Source organism: Ochotona princeps, chromosome 33 (genome assembly GCF_030435755.1).
Source record: "Ochotona princeps isolate mOchPri1 chromosome 33, mOchPri1.hap1, whole genome shotgun sequence".
NCBI classification, from domain to species: Eukaryota; Metazoa; Chordata; class Mammalia; order Lagomorpha; family Ochotonidae; genus Ochotona; species Ochotona princeps.
The window spans coordinates 239962-262097 of NC_080864.1; the positions used below are offsets into that span (position 1 = coordinate 239962).

At 56.7% G+C, this 22136-nt stretch overlaps 2 protein-coding genes across 4 annotated transcripts in view; both read right to left on the minus strand.

Annotated features, from left to right (window-relative positions):
• Positions 1-9710, minus strand: part of OLFM2 (olfactomedin 2) — a 58446-nt gene extending 48736 nt beyond the window's left edge. Inside the window, exon 1 of the mRNA XM_004595493.4 lies at positions 9583-9710. Within this exon, the coding sequence (XP_004595550.1) occupies positions 9583-9657 (75 nt within the window). The 5' untranslated portion in view covers positions 9658-9710. The remainder of the gene's footprint in view (positions 1-9582) is intronic.
• A 10313-nt stretch (positions 9711-20023) lies between these two features.
• The window catches only part of COL5A3 (collagen type V alpha 3 chain), a 35693-nt gene continuing 33580 nt past the window's right edge, over positions 20024-22136 (minus strand). For 2 of the 3 annotated variants that reach the window (XR_009244478.1, XR_009244477.1), the window contains exons 65-68: positions 21771-21839; positions 21154-21393; positions 20713-21069; positions 20024-20675 (exon numbers count right to left, since the gene is read on the minus strand). Coding sequence is in view for 1 of the 3 variants with exons in the window: in XM_058658137.1 (XP_058514120.1) it covers positions 20923-21069; positions 21154-21393; positions 21771-21839 (456 nt within the window). In the remaining 2 variants the exon portion in view is untranslated. The other variant, XM_058658137.1, reaches the window with a different exon arrangement.

The following is a 22136-nucleotide window of genomic DNA, read 5'->3' on the forward strand; positions in this document are numbered from 1 at the left end:
GGGTCCCGGGCGGAGCGCACCGGACCAACTCGAACTTGGTGTGCGGGCCTCACACTTCCGGCCTGGCCCCCGGCACCCCGCACCTCGCACCCCGCACCCCGCACCCCACACCCCGCCGGGCGCGTCTCCACAGCCTCTGCTCGGCCGCACTTACGCCCCTCCCGGCGTCCCCGCGTCACCTCCCGCCGCCGTCGCCTTCGGCCCGCGGCCGCCGCCGTGTGGTGTGGAGGCGGCCATGACTCAGGCCTTTCCCGCCGGCGCCGGAGGGGGCGGGGCCAGGAGGGCTGGAGGGGCGGTGCCGGGGCGAGGACGGGCGGGGCGGGACCGGGAGGGCTGGAGGGGCGGGGCGGGGCCGGGAGGGCTGGAGGGGCGGGGCGGGGCCAGGAGGGCTGGAGGGGGCGGGGCGGGGCCAGGGCGGGGCGGGGCCAGGTGGGGCGGGGCCGGGAAGGCTGGAGGGGCGGGGCCGGAGCCAGGAGGGCGGGGCAGTGAGGCGGAACAGGAGGCGTGGCCAGGCGGGCGGGGGCGGCACCGGAGGGGCGGGGCCAGGCGGGCTGGGGGGCGGGACCGGGAGCGGGGCGAGACGGAACCGGAGGCGGGGCCGGGAGGGACGGGGCGGGGCTAGGCCGAGCAGGAGGCGGGGGCAGGCAGGACAGCTCCACCCACCTTGGCAGTTTTCCTTCTCCAGCCCTCCCTGAGGTAAACCCTCTTCTCACCTCCCAGCCAACCTAAGTGTCCTCTCTGCCTCAGTTTCCCTTCATCCCCGTTGGACACTCTTGTCCCCCTCCCTGAGAACTGAGCGTCTCAGGAAGCAGCTGCTCAGTTCCAGATGGGTCAGAATGCCTGCTCGTAAAAGCTAACAAATATTCCAGGCGGGGCAGCTGGTACCCGAGGAAGATGGTGAAGTGGGAGCCAGGGCTGGGGCAAGTGTGCAGGAGCCAGGGCCGGGGCAGGTGTGCAGAGAGGAGCCAGGGCTGGGGCAGGTGTGTGGCTGGCTGCCTGGGGCCGCCTGCTGGAGGAAGCTGCCATGCTGCTTCTTGCTAGTTGCAGCCGATAAACGACCCCATGGCTTGGAGATGGGACCTAGCTTGCTCTTACTGATGCTGCCAAGCGTTGGAGCAGCCACAGCAACTGAGCCCTCGCACAGGCCAGGGAACTGGCATGGGATGACCTGGCAGGGCCACTGGACCGCATGGATGACCGTGGTCCTCCGTGCTTCCAGTCACCATGATTCCTTCCCTCTTCCTTGCAAGTCACTTTGTCCCCCGCTCCCCCCTTCTAGGTTCCAGAAGCATCTTTTTAGCTAGCTCTGTCCCTGTGCAGGCCAGGGCTGGGCCTGGTCCCTTCTCATTCCCCTCTAGAAAACTACATTTCCCAGCATTCTTTGCACACCAGCTTTCCTGGGGCTCGTACAATGAGAGGCATGGAGGAAGATTGGTTTCTCCCTTCTGTTTTGGCTTTAGGGACTAGGCTGGTTTCTGACAGGAGTCCCAGGCCCCACACAGAGCTCCTCCCTCATCGTCACCCCACGTCATTGCCAGGTTCGCCAAGCAGCGAAGTTCCCAAACCATCCCATGTGGATCCTCAGTCTTCCAACAGACACCTCCTCTTAAGTTCCTGTCACCAGAAACACCAGCGGGTGATTCAGTCTCTGGAGGTCCTCACCCCTAGGCCATCTTGGCTGAAAGAGCTTCTGGGACTCATGTTGTGGCACGGGAGGGGGGGTAAAACTGATGCCTGCATGGCAGCATCCCCTATGGGTGCTGGTTCAAGTCCAGGCTGCTCCATTTCCGATCCAGCCTCCAGCGAATCACCTGGCACGATCTCTCTCTCCCTTCCTCCTCTGTGTCTGTTCTTCCCTGCAACTCTGCCTTTCAAACAAGCTTTAAAAAAAAAAGATTGATTTATTTTTCATGGAACTGCAGATTTACAGAGAAAAGGAGAGAGAGAAATATCTCCCATCCACTGGTTCACCCGAAGCAACCACAACAGCCGGAGCAGAGCTAAAGTCGGGAGCTTCTTTTTCAGACGTTCTGGAGGAGTGGTTGTTAGCTTGGCAACTGAGACATCCATATTGCACATCAGTGTCGGGTTTGATTCCAGCTCCAGTCCCTGACTCCAGCTCCCTGACTGGCTTTTTTTAAAGATTTATTTATTTTTATTGCAAAGTCAGATATATAGAGAGAGGAGGAGAGACAGAGATGGAGATCTTCTGCCTGATGATTCACTCCCCAAGTGGTCACAACAGCCAGAGCTGAGCTGATCTGAAGCCAGGAGCCAGGAACTTCTTACAGGTCTCCCACGCGGGTGCAGGGTTCCAAGGCTTTGGGCCGTCCTCCACTGCTTTCCCAGGCCACAGGCAGGGAGCTGGATGGGAAGTGGGGCTGCCGGGACTAGAACCGGCGGCCGTATGGGATCCCAGCACGTTCAAGGTGAGGATTTAGCCTCTGAGCCACTGTGCTGGGCCCCTCCTGGGGGAGCATCAGATGACAGTCAAAGCCTTAGAACCCTGCCACCTATGTGGGACACTTGGATGGAGTTCCAGGCTCCTGACTTCAGGGTGGCCCAGCCCTATGTTACTCTGTGTTTCAAGGACCCAGGTCAGTGCTGGACATATAGTCGTTGCCCAAGAAATAGTCTCTTCTAAGATTTTTTTTTTTTTTACTTAAAAGGAAAAATTACAGAGAAGAAGAGAGAGAACAATCTTCCACCCTCTGATTCACTCTCCAAATGGCCACAATAAGCCAGAACTGGGCTGGTCTGAAGCTGGGAGTCAGGGGCTTCTTCTGGGTCTCCCATGTGAATTCAGGGACCCAAGGACCAGGGCCATCTTCCACTGCTCTCCCAGGCACATTAGTAGGCAGCTTGATGGGAAGTAGAGCAGCCAGGGTTCGAACAGGTACTCATAGGGGATGCTGGTGCTGCAGGCACACGCTGTGCCTGGCATGCCCCTGTACCAGCCCCAAGCCCCAGTTCTTGACTGGCTGACAGAAGAGAGCTGTTAGGGAGGTGCAGGTATAGCCTGGGGCTTAGGCTCAGGCACCCAGCTTCTACTGCAGCATTTCTACGACCAGGTTGCACGAGGCTGATGGCACATCACTGCCAATGGGCAGAGCAGGCACATGGCCTGCTGGTTAAGAAGGCTGAGTCCCTGGGGATAGGCACTGTGGCATGGTAAGTTAAGTTGCTGTAGCAACACCAGCATTCCATATTGGAGCATCAGTGTGAGTCCCAGCTTCTCTGCTTCAGATCCAGCTCCCTGCTAATGACCTGGGAAGGCAGAGATGACCCAAGTGCCTAGACCCCTCTTGTCCACATGGGAGGCCTGGAGAGAGCTCTTGGCTCCTGGTCCTGGCCATTTGGGGAATGAGCTGGTAGGTGGATTCTCCTCTCTCTCAGCTGCTGCACAAACTTCATCCAGCACGAGGTGGCGCTCAAGTTCTTTAGCTCCTACTTTCTTTGGAGTTTTCACAATTTCCTTTTCTTTACTTGCATGGGGACTTTTATATGTTCTAGAGGAGCCTAGGGAAGAAGGGAACTCCTTAAAATAAAAAATATATTATTTGAAAGGCAAAGAGAGATCTTCCACCCAGTGATTGAACCTCCAACACCCGCAACAGTGGGGGCCTGGGCCAGGCTGAAGCAAGAAACTCAGTCTGCATGTCCTCCACGGGTGTCAGTGACGCAGGAACCTGGGCCACACGCTGTTGCCTCCCAGGGTGCGCCTTCACTGGAAGCTGAGGCTGTAGTGGAGGTGAAACTCAAACCCAGGCACTCCAGTGCAGGGTCTGGACATCCCCAGCAAGTGTCCTGATTGCTGTGCCAAGTGCTAATCCTGAGAAGAGGGTCTTAGCCCTGGACAGCAGTGCCATGTGTGAGTGTGACTACAGGTACAAGCTAAGAAGGTGGGTTTCCCTGATGCCTCTGATCCAGGAACAAGTGGTTCCCCCGACCCCTTTGGAAGATTGATGTACCCCCATATGCATCATTCAGTTACCTGTAGTACGTGACAGTGTGAACACAGTAGCCTCACACCCACACTGTGTGTACACTACCCACCCGTTAGTTACACAGTAGCCTCACATCCACACTGTGTGTACACTACCCACCCGTTAGTTACACAGTAGCCTCACATCCACACTGTGTGTACACTACCCAGCTGTTAGTTACACAGTAGCCTCACATCCACACTGTATGTACACTACCCACCCGTTAGTTACACAGTAGCCTCACACCCACACTGTGTGTACACTACCCAGCTGTTAGTTACACAGTAGCCTCACACCCACACTGTGTATACACTACCCAGCTGTTAGTTACACAGTAGCCTCACACCCACACTGTGTATACACTACCCAGCTGTTAGTTACACAGTAGCCTCACATCCACACTGTATGTACACTACCCAGCTGTTAGTTACACAGTAGCCTCACACCCACACTATGTATACACTACCCAGCTGTTAGTTACACAGTAGCCTCACACCCACACTATGTATACACTACCCAGCTGTTAGTTACACAGTAGCCTCACACCCACACTATGTATACACTACCCACCCGTTAGTTACACAGTAGCCTCACACCCACACTGTGTATACACTACCCAGCTGTTAGTTACACAGTAGCCTCACACCCACACTATGTATACACTACCCAGCTGTTAGTTACACAGTAGCCTCACATCCACACTGTATGTACACTACCCAGCTGTTAGTTACACAGTAGCCTCACATCCACACTGTATGTACACTACCCACCCGTTAGTTACACAGTAGCCTCACACCCACACTGTGTATACACTACCCACCCGTTAGTTACACAGTAGCCTCACACCCACACTGTGTATACACTACCCAGCTGTTAGTTACACAGTAGCCACACATCCACACTGTGTACACTAACCCCCCAACTGTCCCTGAATCTGTCGTGGTATCATACAGTGCTTGAGCTCAGTTAACTCTGGTTTTACTTAGCAGTGTCCCCAAAGCACAACAGTAGTGACACAGTGAGGGGCCGTGTCTTAAGCCATGGAAGGACACACCAAACTCCAGCACTGGGCACCAATACTGTCAGGCATACAGGAAAATACGACAAGCTGGGGAACAGAATTAACAGCTGTTTATTAAGAGATGTTGAAAGTATCACACCCCAGGAGAAGCTGTGGGACTGTCACCTGAGATGCCAACATCTCCTATGAGTCCCAGAGGCTCCACTCCCCACCAGCTGCCTGCTAATGTGCCCGGAAAAGCAGCAAAGGATGGCCTACAGACTCCTGGCTTTGACCTGAGCCAGCACTGGTCACTGTGGCCATTTGGTGAATGAACCAACGTCTGGAAGCTCTCTGCATCTCTGCCTTTCATATTTCAAGTAAATAATAAATCTTTAAAAAAATCTTTTCAAGTTATTTGTTTATTTACTGATTTATTTGAGAAGCAGTAAGACAAAGAACCACATAAGAGAGCTCTCCCATTTGCTGGTTCACTCCCCAGATGCCCACGATGGCTGGGCCCAGGGGCTGGGGCCTCCCATGAGTGCGGCAGCATCAGCATTTTCTTCAGGAAGCTGCAGTGCAGAACCGGAACTGGGTATCGAACCCAGGTCCTCCGAGTGTGGACGTCTTCACTCTTAAAACTTATTTTTAAATTCTATTTCCCATGAGCATGGCTAGGGCCAGGGCTGTCTGCGGTTTTGGATAGCCCTGAGATGCGTCCCTCGTGCGCCAGAGGGCAAGACTGGACAGGAAGCTCATGGTTTCAGGAGAGGAGCGACTCTGTGCTTGGTGAGGTAGCCATTCAGCCTCAGCAGGTCCTCCCACGTGGGAATCCCTCATTTCCACCCCTGGCTGCAGCTCCACCCCTGCTCACGCCCACCCGGGAGGCAGGCAGTGGAGGTCCTGCTCACCCACGCCCGGGAGGCAGGCAGTGGAGGTCCAGCTCACCCACGCCCGGGAGGCAGGCAGCGGAGGTCCTGCTCACCCACGCCCGGGAGGCAGGCAGCGGAGGTCCAGCTCACCCACGCCCGGGAGGCAGGCAGCGGAGGTCCTGCTCACCCACGCCCGGGAGGCAGGCAGCGGAGGTCCAGCTCACCCACGCCCGGGAGGCAGGCAGCGGAGGTCCTGCTCACCCACGCCCACCCGGGAGGCAGGCAGCGGAGGTCCTGCTCACCCACGCCCGGGAGGCAGGCAGTGGAGGTCCTGCTCACCCACGCCCGGGAGGCAGGCAGTGGAGGTCCAGCTCACCCACGCCCGGGAGGCAGGCAGTGGAGGTCCTGGTCACCCACGCCCAGGAGGCAGGCAGTGGAGGTCCTGCTCACCCACGCCCGGGACGCAGGCAGTGGAGGTCCTGCTCACCCACGCCCGGGAGGCAGGCAGCGGAGGTCCAGCTCACCCACGCCCGGGAGGCAGGCAGCGGAGGTCCTGCTCACCCACGCCCGGGAGGCAGGCAGTGGAGGTCCTGCTCACCCACGCCCGGGAGGCAGGCAGTGGAGGTCCAGCTCACCCACGCCCGGGAGGCAGACAGCGGAGGTCCTGCCACCTGCTCCGGAGACCTCGATTCAGTGCCAGGCCCAGTGTCATTCACGGCAGGCATTTGGAGTGTACACAGGCGGTGAGATCTCTTTCCTGTCTCTCTCAAATAAGTAAGTACGTAATTACTGGTTGAGCACCTGCTGTGACCCTGAGCTCTGGACCCTGGCTGGCATCTCCTCTGGTAGGAAACCAGACAATGGAATTGATAGACTGATGTGGAAAGGCAGGAACAAAGAGGATGGAGAAAACAACCTGGAGAAGCACTCGGACAGCCGCAGAGGGATGCCGTCTCCAATGGCTGGTCAGGATGGGTTTCTCAGAGGAGGTGACAGACAGGAGGGCAAGGAGTTACTGAGGGAGACAGCACCTCCTAGCGGCGGGAATGGTAACTGCCAAGGCCCTGCTGGCGTGGTCCAGCTGAACTGTCCCCTTGATCCTGTGGGAGGGCCCCCACCTGCCACCCGCCACCCAACAAGCTGTCCTCAAGCTCAGAAGTGCCAAGGATGCGGCCGTGTCTTTCAGGGGAACCTTTCCGGGGTCGGGAAGACAGCATCTTTCCCACAGGGCTGTCTGGTGGCTCCCAATCATTCATTGGCCACTAGTGCTGAAACAGCCTGCCACAGGGCCCTGGCACCTGCTGTCCCTCCTGCCTGGAATGCTTTTTGCCTCGGGATACCCACAGAGTTCCATCTCCCGGGCTCTTCCAGGTATCCCCTCAAATACCACTTCCTGGAGCAGGTATTCGGTGCAGTAATGAACAACACTACCTGGGATGACCACGTCCCGTATCTGAGGGTGTGAGTTCGAGTCCCACCTCTGCTTCCAATCTAGCTTCCTGCTAAGGCACAGGCAAGGACTCAAGTGTCAGAGCCCCTGCCGTCCACATGCGAGACCTGGATGGAGCTCCTGGCTTCAGCCCAGCCCTGACTGCCGTGTGCTTCCGGAAGAGCGAAGCAGCAAATGTCCCTCTGTCCCTCTGTCTTTCAAATAACATGAAGCTACGTAAGTAAAAAAAAATACCACCTCCATGGAGACCTCTGGCTGTACCCCCTTCCAGATTCCCTCACCCTATAATCTGCTTTGCCCATTTGCTATTCTGCATGATATTTACATGATGTTATTATACACTGACCCAATGGTTGACTTTGTAGCCTCTATTTGGTTCTTGTCTCTCTCCTCTGCCGAAAGGTCAGGTCTGGGAGGGCAGGTACTGGACCCCTTATGTTTAATGAGCCTGTAACCCCTCAGGGACCAGAGACGGACCTCTGGGAAGCTTTGAGGGAGGGTTGCAGCATCCTGTGTCCACACCTTTCCTCCCGGGGCGGAGGATACAGGTGCTGGCCGCGGGGAGGCACTGCAGTCCTACCATGTCTGAGTTTAGTCCCTAGGTATTCCCTGCTGAGCCCCTCCCCTGGGAGTACACAGGTCAGCCCCACCCCCAGGCAACTCGCACCCCTCACCCAACAGCTCCCAGCTGGCTGTGTGTCTCCTGCCCATCTTGGTGACGTGGCAAGAGCCCTGGACCTCCCTTCCAGCTGGCACGAACAGGCCAGGGGCCAGTCCCCAGGCAGCGGTTCCAAGAGTCCCTCTTGGAAAAATGGCCATTTTCCCTGGTTCTTTCACAAGCTCATGCCTCCTCTGATGTTTCTCTCGCTCTTTCCTCTCCGGATCAGATGCCTGTTAAGCACCTACTATGAGGTGCCAGGTGCCAGGCACACCCCTCCCTCGCCCAGCAGGCAGGTGGACCCCACAACACCTCCCATGTTCTCCAACCTCCATCTCTCCCGATGTCTTCCTGGGCGTGGGTGCCCAAATGCCTTGATCAGGAAATTCATTCTGGATTTGCACCAAGTCCCTACCATCACCCACAGAACCTTTGACCAAACGTGACCATGCCGGAGGGCTCAGGAGCCTGCTTGCCCTCCCCTCACTGCCCCCATTCTCTTGAGCAACAGATCAGTTCTTCCCGGGCCTCGGTTTCCCCCTCTGCACCCACTGCCGGGGGAAATGCCATAGCTTGTGGTTCAGACAGAACCGTCCTATACAGCAGGCGCTTAACACATGCTAACTGCCGTGCTTATTTTTGATCCCTGCTTCCTTCGAGCTCCCACGGAACTGGGAACTGGGGGGTGCTCCTAGCCCGGGGGGGGGAGTAGGGAAGGGGTTTTCTTAGAGCTGATGGATGCTTAGAAACCCCTCCCCCAGCATTTTACAAGGCTCCCCCAAACCTTGCCAAAGGATGGGGAGGGAGCCCTTGCTGCCGGGAACCGAGAAGCAGGATGTGCAAGGCATGGATGCACACACTTGCACACATAGCTCCCCCAGTCCCTTCCCGAGCCCAGTCGGCAGGCACGTGGTCCGTCACCTCAGAGCTCTCACACAACCACAGCTGGCCACGCAGGGACGCTGCCACACACATGGCTGGTTGTATAGAGACAACTCCAGGGCAGGCTGGCACCATCATGCCAACACCAGCGGCAGCCAGCCATGGTCACACACACATACAACATGGCTCCCCCCACCCCGCCATGCTCACACCCCAACTCCACACACACACAGATTCCCCCTCGGTCACACCCAAGCCTGGACACAAAGACACACGTCCCCGGGCAGTCACTCACGTGTGAGTTCCACCCCTTTCTACACTAGGGTACGGGTGAGCAGTGTGTGTGGGGGGGAGTCTTTTACCCACTGCCGGCCCTGGCCATGACGGGGTAGGGCAAAGGCCCCCTGAAGTTTCCCCCACTCAGCTCCAGCCCATAGTTGGGTGTGGGCTCCCAGGCGATAGCCTCCAAGCCAGAGTCATGCTGCCCCCCAAACCATCCCAACACCAGGTAGGACTGAAGAACCCCTTCCCGCTCCCCCAAGCCATGGTGAATGGCCCAGCCCCTTCCCCGCGGTGACCCCCAGCCCGTTCCTCCCTGTAGCTGAGTGGGGGTGGGGAAAGGGGTGCTCAGGGACTCCCCACCCCTCCAACTCCGTTTCCTCGGGGAGTCCTCAGGGCACCCCGCCCCTCCCGGAGGCCTCGGCGCGTGCACCTGCCCGCCGGGCCCTTACCTGTCCGGCGAGGCCTGGGCAGAGAAGCAGCAGCAGCAGCAGCGGCGGCGGCGGCGGGACCGTGAGCGGCCACATGACGCGCCCCCGGCCCGGCTCTGCGCGCCGCCCGGGCCCGGCAGCAGGCGCACCCCGCCCGGCCGGGGCCCCCCAGCGCCCCGCGCCCCGCGCCGAGCCTTTGTTGCGGGCTCCGCCCCCCGCCCCGCCCCCAGCTCGTCTTCGGGCTCCAACCGAGCTTGGGGTGGAAGAGGGAGCTGGCACAGGGACTGGTGAGGGACGCTGGGCAAAACGCCCGGACCCCCAGACGCGGGCGCGGCGCGGAGATGGGGGGGTCACGTGCTTGCAATCTCTCCCATCCCTAAACCCCTCCCTGTAGAAATGGAAGGGGGTGAGGGGAGTGGAAGGAAGGCCTAGGAAGAGAATAAGGACGTCCCCTCCCCTGACAAAGAACTCAGTAACTGACAGGGAAACTGAGGCAGAGCTGGTGCAGTTAGAAGTTTAGGGAAGGGGTTGCATGAGCAGGCGGAGCTGGAGATCGGGGGCTAGACGGGCCTTTGGTACTCTGGGCGCCCATTCCCACTCCCCGTTCCCATCCCGGGGATGCATGCCCGTTCCCCCGTACCTGGGATAGACTCCTGGCAAGAGATGCGCGTGCTGAGAGCGTCCCTGTCCTGTTCCCAGCCGTTCCTCCCTGCCTCTGGTGCCTCGTCCAGCCTCCCTCCACCCTGACCTATCCCTCGCCACCCCGCCTCAGTGCAGTTGCAGCTTACTGAGTTCATCCTATGCAGAAATCACCTGTACCCTGGGGGGGACGGGCAGGCTGGCGTGTTTCAGACCCTTTCTCTGTGCCACGCCAAGAGCAGGCATCGTGGGGGGTTGTCCAGGTATGGCTCTGTCATTCGCTCACAGGGGGACGTTAGGCAACGAGCTGTCCCTCTCCTGGAAGAGCCTGTCATCGGTGGCCATCTGTGACTCCAGAGGGAACAGAGCACTCAGTCCGGGCTCCCAGGGAGACCCTGCGAGGCATGCCACGTCCCAGCAGCTGGGGTGTGACTGGAGGCACTCCCAGCTCCCAGCTGCTCTGCACCCTGGGAGGCACTAGGGCACAGTCAAGGACTTGGGTCCCTGCCTCCCACAGGAGCTCCTGGCTCCAAACTTAGGCCGGGGCCAGCCAGCCATGGGGAGCGAACCACTGGATGGGAAAAGTCTGGGTGCTTTCCTGATTTTATTTTTTAAAACCTTTTTTTTTTAATGGAAAGGAAGATTTACAGAAAAGGAGAGAGATCTTCCATCTGCTGGTTCACTATCCAATGGCCGCAAGGCCCGGAGCTGAGCTGATCTGAAGCCAGGAGCCAGGAGCCTCTTCCGGGTCTCCCACGCAGGTGCAGGGTCCCAAGGCTTTGGGCCGTCCTCCACTGCTTTCCCAGGCCACAGGCAGGGAGCTGGGTGGGAAGTGGAGCAGCTGGCACTCAAACCAGCACCAATATGGGATCCCGGCGCATGCAAGGTGAGGATGTAGCCATTGAAACGTCACACCGAGCCCTACTTTTCTTTTGAGTTTTTTTTCTGTGTCTCCTGACTTTCAAATAAATAAAATTGATTGATTTTTTTTAACATCCTGTGAAGGTATTTCTGCATTCAGCTACTTCTTTTTTTCCAAAAGGAGACTGTCTGCTGCTAAATTCATAGGCCAAACCTGCAGGAGGCTTGGGGTTAGGAGGGCAGAGGACCAGGAGTGAGTGCCCGTGGCTTTCAGGACCACGAACAGCGTCTTTCTTGGCTTCTGGCTGCCCGGATGGTCTCAGCCTCCAGCAGCTATATGGCCTGTGTTGTAAGAACACACTTCGACAAGTTCACAGGAAAAACAGAATGAAAATGAATTTGACTTTTAAATAATTAAGCATAGTTTTTCCATAACATGATATCTTCTTTAAAAAATATTTTTTATTGCAAATTCAGATACAGATAGAGAGGAGGAGAGACAGAGAGGAAGATATTCCATCTGATGATTCACTCTCCAAACGGCCACAACAGCTGGAACTGAGCCAATCCGAAGCCAGGAGCCTCTTCCGGGTCTCCCACGCAGGTGCAGGGTTAGAACTGGTGACCATATGGGATCCGGGAGAGTTCAAGGCAAGGACTTTAGCTGCTAGACCACCGTGTCAGGCCCATAACAAGATATTTTCATAAATGTTGAAGTCTCCCTTGAAGGCATGGGATTTCAAAAACTTTGTCCTCCAAAATACAGTCTTTAAAAAGCAGATTCCTAGGGCTAGCGGGGCAGCTCAGTGGGCTAATCCTCCGCCTGCAATGTTGGCATTCCATGTAAGCATGTTCTAGTCCCAACTACTCCACTTCCCATCCAGCTCCCTGCCTGTGGCCTGGGAAAGCAGTCGAGAACGGCCGAAAGCCTTGGGACCCTGCACCTGCGTGGGAGACCCGGAAGAGGCTCCTGGGTTCAGATCAGCTCAGTCCCGGCCGTTGCAGACACCTGAGGAGTGAATCAGCGGACGGAAAATCTTCCACTCTGTGTTTCCTCCTCTGTGTACATCTGACTTTCCAATAAAAATAAAAAATAAATCTTAAAAAAGGTGGAAGAACTGGTGGTTTAACCTGATGCCAGCCCAAGATAAACCTTTTTTTTTAAGGAAAAAAATTATATTTATTTGAGAAGCGGTCAGAGTGAGCTGTCACTGAGGCACTCCTAAAAGGCCCAGACAGTTCCACGGCAAGCCCAAAGCTGGGAGATGCGAACTCAGTCCAGGAGTTGCAGGTGGGTGGCAGGGAGCCAGTCACCTGAGCCATCCATGCTGCCTCCAGGGGTCCCATTCCAAGGAAGCTGGTCCCGGAGCCGGAGCCAGGCAGGTATGGCAACCGCCAGGACAAATGCCCATCCCTAAATCCATCTTTTAATTCCAGTTGCCGCAGACTTGGAAGTGTCCTCAGACAGTCGGGATTTGATCGACCCGGCCTCAGACGGTTCCCTGTGAACTACATCTCCCAAGTCTCCCTTGGCCATGCTCCTGTACACTACACTTCCCAGCTGCCCTCACCTCTGGCCAGGCTCAGCCAATGCAAGGACTCAAAGGAGCTAGGTAGGGCTGGGTGAGGAGAAATCTCAATCCTGCAGTGGCTTTGTGTCTCTTCCTTGGGAGAGCAACCCACTAGCTTGTTCCCACCAGGATCCGACTCGCGCCGGGTGACTGCAGCTCCAGCACTGAGCAGCGACCTCAGCCCTTGAGATGGCTTGCCGAACTAGAGTCGGTTCACCTTCCCCTGTTGGCCCCTAGGCCTTCCTAAAAGCTCTGTGATCGATGCTGCCCGTCAGCTTCCCTCTCTGGAACGGCCAGGTGTGGGCCCTATTGCTCTGCTGGGATGCCAGCCGTGGTCTGTGTCCGTCTCAGCTTCGTGTGCACACTGCTCAGCGCCTTATCAAATGTGGTTTGCGTGCTATCAGCATCGTGCTTCTAATAGGGTGAGCGTTGTGGTCATTTTGTGGTTACCAGTGGTCATTCTTGGTGGTGCTGTGGTCAGTGGTCAGTTTCCCAGCATCATGCTTACCGCAGCCGTTGTCTACCCTGGAGCTGTGGTCACTGGCGGGAGTTTTTCTTTGGTTGGAACCATGACTGGGTCAAGCTGTGTTCAGTGAGATGCGTGGTGCTCTGGCTGCACGATGCGTGCACGTGTCCTTTCCCTGAAGAGATCAGCATGGCCAGTGGCTAAATCCTCGCCTTGCATGTGCTGGCATCCTATATGGACACCGCTTTGTGCCTCGGCTGCTCCATTTCCCATCCAGCTCCCTGCCTGTAGCCTGGGAAAGCAGTGGAGCATGGCCCAAAATCTTGGGACCCTGCACCCGTGTGGGAGACCCGGAAGAGGCTCCTGGCTTCAGATCAGCGCAACTCCAGTCATTGTGGCCTCTTGGGAAGTGAATCAGTGGACAGAAGATTTTTCTCTCTGTCTCTCCTTCTCTGTAAATCTGAGTTTGCAATAAAAATAAATAAATCTTTAAAAAAAAAAAAAAGGCGGCTCAGGGGTTCTGGAGCCAGGCCCCATCACAGCCCACAAGCGGGGGGAACTGGACCTCGCCACCGAGTGTGAGAGAGCCATGCTTTCCTGCGGCCTCTTCGTGTCCTCAGTGGAGGGCAACAGACGCAGTGTGGCTTTGTTTACTGTGCACAAGGGGCCAAGAGGAAGCGAACGGATCAGTAAGCCCGTGTGTGTGAACTCCTTATGCCACCCAGGTCTTTATCTTGGTGACCCTTGTAAGCATTATTCAAGGCTCCTACGGTATCAGTTGGAAGAAATTCCGCTGGAACTAGATAAAACAATGACCAGACTCGGTAAGAAGAGTACTTTGGAAACAGCTCTTTCTGTGGCACTTTGTTTATTTCAAAGAGAGAGAGGGAGAGACGAGAGCTTCCCTCTGCCAATGGCCACAACAGCCAGGGCTCAACAGGCGGGAGGCGGGAGTCGAGTCAGGTCTGCGTTGGTGCCACGAGCAGAAGTGGATCAGCCAGGACTCAAACTAGCACTCGGTTGAGTTTTTAGTGGCGTGGAGACAAGCTTAACCCTCCTGCCTCCCTTCTAAGGATGCAGACTCTTGGCTGTAAGTCCCCCCAGACTGTCTCATCTGGGTTTTTTTTCCTATTATGTATTTATGATTTTATTTGAAAGAATCGCTGAGACAGGAGGTACATAGAGAAAAGGCCTTCCATCCATTGGTTCATTTCCTCACACAGCTGCAACGGCTAAAGAAAGCTGAGCTGATCTCTCCCGAGTCTCCCACGCGGGTGCAGGATTCCCAGGCTGTGGGCCGTCCTCCACTGCTTTCCCAGGCCACAGGCAGGGAGCTGGACGGGAAGCGGGGCGGACGGGATGTGTACCTGCACCCATATAGGTTGCTGGCACCTCAGGGTGTAGGATTAGCCTGTTGAGACATCACTGCTCAGCTTCTCTCTTCACATCTTTGGTGCTTGGACTGCGCCCTGCGTGTCCTCCACACACAGACACACACGAGCCACGGTTGTGGACTCACCCTCTAGCTTCACAACTATCTTCGCCTTAAGCGGACAGACACACGAACACTCAATGCAGACACTCACCTGGCTCGCAGCACACACAGCCCCTGCCCCCCGGGACGCAGTCACGGGTACAAGTGAGTCAGCCGAGGTGGGCAGCGATGATTACAGGCCACCCGGCCACACCAATCCACGACCAACCGGCATCACTTCCACAAAAGAAGACACAGCACTCACAAGCAAGGTGCAGCCTACACCCACGCAGCTCACATGCAGCCCACACCCACGCAGCCCACACCCAAACAGCTCACACCCACGCAGCTCACATGCAGCTCACACCCACGCAGCTCACCCACGCAGCTCACATGCAGCCCACACCCACACAGCTCACACCCACACAGTTCACACCCACGCAGCTCACACCCACGCAGCTCACCCAAGCAGCTCATACACATGCAGCTCACATGCAGCTCACACGTACAGCTCACATGCAGCTCACACGCACAGCTCACACTCACAGCTCACACACGCAGCTCACACACACAACTCGCACACACATGCAGCTCACACACGCACAGCTCACACACATGCAGCTCACACGCACAGCTCACACACACACAGCTCACACACACACAGCTCACACACAGCTCACACACAGCTCACACACACAGCTCGCACACACACAGCTCGCACACACATGCAGCTCACAACATGCAGCTCACTTGCAGCTCACACACAGCTCACATGTAGCTCACACACACATAGCTTACACATGCAGTTCACAGAAACACAGATGCAAAAACAAATCCAGGGGCTGGCCCTGTGGTATAGTGGGTAAAGCTGCCACCTTCGATGTCCATCCCAAATAGGCACTGGTTTGTGTTCCTGCTGTTCCACTTCCCATTAGCTCCCTGCTAATGGTTTGGGAAAGCAGCAGAGGCTGGCTTGTCACTGGGCCCCTGCACCCACATGAGAGACCCGGAAGAAGCTCCTGGCTCCTGGCTTCAGCCTGGCCCAGCTTTGGCCACTGTGACCGTTTGGGCAATGAACCAGCAGATGGAAGATCTCTCCTTCTCTCTCTCCCTCTTCGTAACTCTGAATTTTCAAAATAAATAAATCTTTAAAAATGGAACAAATGATGAAGACAAACACACCCACCAGGCCCACCACATAGCCATGCAGCACAGGCAAGAGGTTCAGACCCATAAACGCACGGGACAAGATGGAGGGCTGTGCACACGTGCCAACAGCCCCACAGGACTCATGGCTGAGGCATCCTCTGACACACACGCGAGCCCCGGTCCAGCACAGCGTGGGAATGAGGCTGCGAGAAGCCTGAGGAGGACCCAGGAGGCCTTGCTGGGGGAGGTGACGGAGGGGAGGAGGGCTGGCGGGCGGGCAGGCGTCCAGCGCATGTGGTTCCCATTAGGGGCCTGGGAATTGTGGGCTGAGTTGGCGGGACAAGGAGACCCAGTAATGCTTCCCAGTCTTGCCAAGGCAGGAAGTGCAAGGCCCAAACCCAGGCTTATGTGGCCGGAACTTGGCTCCGAGGCACGGCAGCTCCCGCCGTGGAGCTGAGTGGACCTTGAGCTGGGCCAGGTCAATGTGGCCGTTGCGTGAGAGGAAAGCAGGAGGCTCAGAGAGGTGAGCCTACTCACCCGGAGCCACACAGCTCGGAGTGGCCAGCTGGGTTTGCAGCCCGTGTCTCGGGGCCGCCCTCACCTCTCTGCTCCCCTGGTAGATGCAGGGATTTCTCCGCCAAGACAGCTGAGCATACGATGCAAGGACGAGTGAGCAAGGCCCTCCGACCATGTCGCCGGGGTCCTGACCCAGCCGGGACGATTGGCATCAGGGAATGACACCCCAGCTACCACCTGAAGGGTGAAGAGGGGCAGGCAGGGCCCTGAGGGTAAACCCAAGACCATAGTGCGAAGGTCCTGAGGGGACGAGGTACAGGCTGAGTCCCGCAGGGGGCTGCCAGGAAGAGGGGCCAAACAGGAAACTTCAGGAAGCTTGGAGTGGCCAACCCGAAGCTCCCATCCAAGGCAGCTGAAAATACGCCTTTGCCCAAACTCAGAATTCTGATTCTTAAGCCTCTATGCTCCTTGGGGCAGAGGACACAGGATGTGAAAACACAAACAAAGCCGGGAAGGCTTAACAGGTTCCTAAGGAGATGCTAAGCATGCAGATAGTAGGTCCCACAAGCTCTGTGGAACACAGGACCAGGGCTGGGCATTTGGCCAGTTAAGATGCCCTCCTTCAGAGCTGGTGTTGTGGTACAGAGCGGAAAACCTCCAACTGCAGGGCCAGCATCCCATATGGGCACCGGTTCAAATCCCGGCTGCCCCGCTGCCAGTCCAGCTCCCTGCTAATGCGCCTGGGGAAGCAGCAAAGGCTGATCCAAATACTCGGGCCCCTGCCGCCCACAGGGGACACCCAGACGGAGTTCCAGACTTCTGATTTTCACATGGCCATTTGTGGAATGAACCAGCAGACAGAAGATCTTTCTCTCTCTTTAATTCTGCCTGGGTTCAAGGTGCTGCTATTGCCAACCCCCCAGCTCCAGCTCCCTGCTGCTATGCTGCGTGGAAAGCAGCAGACAGTGGCCCCCGGCACCTGCGTGGTAGACCTGGATTGAGATCTAACTACAGGCTGTGGCCAGCCTTGTTCTGGTTTCACAAGCGTTTGGGAAAGTGAAGCCATGTGTGGGCGTGTTCTCTTTAATTTCCTCTCCTTCTCTGACTTTCATCTCCAACATCTCCAGTATAAGGAGAGGAAAAAAAAGCTGAGCCAACAGCCAGTTGCAAAAGGAATGTGTGCAACACTGGCGGTTGGAGAGAATGTAAAGTCTCACGTGTGTCCTTTGCAGTACAGCCCCCGCACCCAGTGAGCTCAGGGTGCAAATTCCCACCCGTGCTGGGTGGGTGGGGGCGGCCAGGGTGTCCTGAGGGCAGAGCCTCAGGGGGAAGGATGGATGGTGGCCACGCTTGCACAACCTAGCCATTGCACTCACTGCATTGTGCTGGACACTCACAACCATTACCACGGAGGGGCCAGCATCACGGCACATAGCAGTCTAAGCGTCTGCCTGCAGCACCAGCATCTTACAGGGGCGTCGGTTCGATTCCTGGCTGTTCCACTTCCCATCCACCTCTCTGCCTGTGGCCTGGGAAAGCAGTGGAGGACGGCCCAAAGCCTTGGGACCCTGCACCCGCATGGGAGACCCGGAAGAAGTTCCTGGCTTCTGGCTTAGATTGGCTCAGCTTTGGCCATTGCAGCCCGCTTTGGGAGTGAATCATTGAACAGAAGATCTTCCTCTCTGTCTCTTCTCCTCTCTGTAAATTTGCCTTTCCAATAAAAATGAAATAAATCTTTAAAAAAAATAAACCTGAAAACAGAAATTACCTGCTGGCATGGGAGCACAGCAGATTAAGCTACGGCCTGTCACACAGGCATCCCATATGAGCACTGGCTCAAGTTCAAGTCCCAGCTGCTCCACTTTCCATTCAGCTCCCAGCTACTGTGCTGGAAGCCCGAGGCAGCCCCCGCCATTGCAGCCATTTTAATAGCAGATGAGTGGGGGGAGATCTGTCTCTCTCTCTCTCTCTGTATGTGTGTGCGTGTGTGTCAGTCTGTCAGAAGATGGCAAGCATTCCTCTATGGAGGAGAATGAGCCTCAGATTTCTCTAACTTGCTAGCCCTGGACTCTGCCCAAATAGGGATGTCTCAGTGGCCAACAGCACAACCTCACAGCGCAGCTGGGTGGGTTACAATGAAAAGAGGTTTGTTTGGCTCACGGTTTTAGAGGGTCAAGGTTGAGACCGGTTGAGGATGTGGGGAACGTGTGTGCTGAAGTCACACAGCCATGGCACGTGTAAGTCCTGATGTGTGCCCCTGGCAGCATCTGCTGGTCCCCCCCTCCTCCCACTCCCTGCATAAGACCACAGGCGGCTCCCACACTGGCTGCCCTGCCCCGCCCCCAGCGCAGGGAACAGTGGGTGTCAGTAATCGCTCAGGAAGCAGGACGGATGTGATTAATTATGGCTGCTGAATATGCAAATCAGCTGGGGTTTTTCCCAGCAGCCGCCTGGGCGCTGGCAATGGTGCTAAATAAACAGAGGCAGCGAACGGAGCCCAGAATTCCCTTCTTACACCTTTGTCAATTAACCTTTCCACGTACGGGCTTGCATTTCTCACTCACCCGTGAATGAGCTTTTGGCTAATGAGAGGGTCTTCGTTCAAGCATACACAAATCGTCCTTCCCTCCCCTCACCACCAAAGCTCTGCACCAAAATGGGACTGGCAGTGCCAAAACCAGCCAGGTGCACTGGCATTCAAACCCTGGGCAGGCGCAGCAATGAGCTGGGGCAGTGGAGGGAGACGTGAGAGGAGGGGCGGGCACTGTGACACGGCGGCTTCCTGCCAGTTGTGCTCCCCAGGATCGGAGTGTCTGGGTTCCAGTGTCTCGATTCCACTGCCACCTCTCCTTTCTGCTGATATGTGGGAGGCAGTGATGACTCCAGCATGGGGTCCCTGTCACCCAAGAGGGAGACCCAAATGGAGTTTCCACTTCCTGGTTTTGGCCTCATCTAGCTCCAGCTGTGCCAAGCTCGTGGGAAAGCAACCCACAAACGAAAGATCTCTCCCTTTCTCTCTAGCTTTCCAAAACATAAATATTTGAAATGTTCATGGGTCCCACTGATGTAGCTGAGTGCCGAGTGTATGCTGGGCTGGGCTGGGCGAGGGCTCAGCACCCGCTGGTTTGTTGGAGGGCAGAATAAACTGATCAACTCCCCCAGCGATGCTTGACAGCAGATTTCTGGGCCAATGGAGACTTGCAGGTGGACCACGACGGCCAATGGACCTTGGAAGGATTTCCTCATCCTTTTTTTTTTTTTAAAGATTTATTTATTTTTATTGGAAAGGCAGATATACAGAGAGGAGGAGAGAGAGGAAGATCTTCCATCCAATGGTTCACTCCCCAAGTGACCCCAACGGCTGGAGCTGAGCCAATCTGAAGCCAGGAGCCTCTTCCAGGTCTCCCATGTGGGTGCAGGGTCCCAAGACTTTGGGCTGTCTTCCACTGCTTTCCCAGGCCACAGGCAGGGAGCTGGATGGGAAGTGGAGCGGCCGGGACCCAAACCTGCACTCACGGGGGATGCCGAAACTTGCAGGCAGAGGGTGAGCCTGTGAGCTAGCATACCAATCCCAGGCAGGGAACCTTTATGGCTAATTTCAACTCTTCCTCTAGGCCCTTGGGATTGTGAGGATGGTCATACCCTCCAGTAAATACCAGCATAATTCAATTCCCCAGACACACCTAACCCGTTAAGACAGTGGCGGCAGGCACTTCCTGAATGGCAAGAGCCAGATCTTAAGAAACACAGGGTGGGCACTGGATGAGACAGAAACAAAACCACAGTTCACCGGTTTATTCTCAGATTTGAGATGCCAATTGTGCCCTGTGGCCCGAGGGTTGAGGGCCGGAATTTCTCTCATCATATGCCAGCCTTCCCGATGGAGGGAGCGGATTAAATACACAACGGGGGAGGGAGGCGATTTTCCCTTTTAATAGAGACCCAGGTATAAATAGGGCAGCACCATGAGGATCCTGATTCACCCCCACCATCTTAGTCCCTAAACCGCCTGGCACGGCAAAGCGACCTTAGGGTGACGGGTGGTAGGGGAGGGGAGCAGAGGGAACACAAAGCTTGGTCAAGGGAAGGTCCCCTTCACTCCCTAATCTGACATCAGCCCCTTCATCGTGGCCCCACCTGGGAACAAGAAGGAGCGAAGGGCTCCCAGCCTGGGATGGGGATATCCAGTGCTTAACTCTGGGGAAAAGGTAGCACCAAAGGGCGTTGGGGGAGTGGTGGAGCAGTGGCTTTGGTTTGCTGTGAATTAGCAAGTGGTTGTATGGGGTTGGGGTGGGGGGCGTCTTAGGGCGGGGAACTAAAGGTTGGGTGGTGATGGAGCAGATAGCCAGGCTACAGTGTGAGCACCTGTGGCCGGGAGGAGCCAGGGAAGGCTGGAGCACCTGTGATGGGGGGGTCAAGGCGGGGGATACTGGAGCACCTGTGATGGGGGGTCAAGGCGGGGGATACTGCAGCACCTGTGGTCAAGTGGTAGAGGCTGCACCCTCAAGCCATGGCATCTCACCCTCATTCTCTTGGGAGCGAGAAGGAATACTGTTGTGACCACGGGGAGCCAAGTCCCGTCTCCTGGCTCCGGAGTCCTCCCAGGAGACGATAAATATGACAGCTTCCCAGCCTCAGCACTGGTCATGTCCCGCATTGGGCTTCTCTCAGAGCCCCTCCCACCTTCAGCTGTTAAAGCAGACAGGGCCCAGTTCAAACCCAAACTTCTGGTTCGTCTGGCCAAAGTCCACGGCTGCCACATCCCACAGGGGCAGAAAGCCCACTCGAGAAGAGCTGAGCTCCAACAGGGTCTTCGCCTGGCCCTTCCGGAGCTGATCACAAGAAGACACGGAGCGGGAGTGAGCAAGGTGGCCTGGCCTCCCTGCTCCCGGCCAGTCCCTGCCACACCCCCTTACCTGACAGCCATCATAAGGGACACTGATGGTGGCCGCTGCTGTCTGGTTGAAGGACAGCTCCTCTCCGTTGGTCCCGAGGAAGCGGACAGATCGGCCGTAGTCGCCAGCGGCCTCATCCAGCCAGGCAGCCGAGTTCTGGCAGGTGTAGGTGAAGGTCTGGCGGGCAGTGGCACTCAGCAGTTTCAGGAAGGTCAGTTGCACCACATTCACCGGGGCCCCATCAGCATCCACGTAGGAGAACTAGGCAAGGGTGGGGCAACTCAGGGTGCCAGGTTGTCCACTGGCACTCCCTCATGTCCCTGACTGACCCCTACAGATCTATGTCAGACTCCTAAGAGCCATCCTCACAACCCCCAAGGCAGCACATCCCCCAGGCCTGGCTATCTCAGCTCCTGCCCCACATCCTCAGCTTCCAGACCCAGGATTTTAACCTCTCTGTCCAGAGCTTTGAAGCAGCAGGCTCACCTGCCAACACTACCTCTGGATGGCCTACCTCCATTCTCTGCAATGTGGCAGCCTCGTCACCCCAGCTACCACCCTGGCATCCCCGCCCCCCAACACCCGGGTTCCATTGGTCTCTCTGTCCAGCCCAGACGGACCCTGAGGAAGGGACCCACCTTCTTTCCTCTGCGGAAGGTGCTGTACCAGCCTCCAGGCTTCTCCTTGGACCAAGAGGCCAGTTTCACCTGGACAGAGAGGGGATAGTGCGGGCGCTCACCCATCCATACTTGTCTGCATTTCGCCTCCTGTTGACCAGGGGTGTCGCAGGATGTTGCCCAGTTTTGCGGGTGGGATCAGCTGGGACTCCGCCCCTACAGAAGCTCTCAACCAATGGCTGATGGAAGTGGATCTGCAACTATCTCAGCCTCTCTCACTCAGGTGCCCTGGGCTACCTGGTCCCCTCTCCTGGGGCTCTCCAGGGAGACTGTGCCCCGGGTACCCAGCAGGATTCTTTTAATACCACACCCCTTCCTGACTGCCTC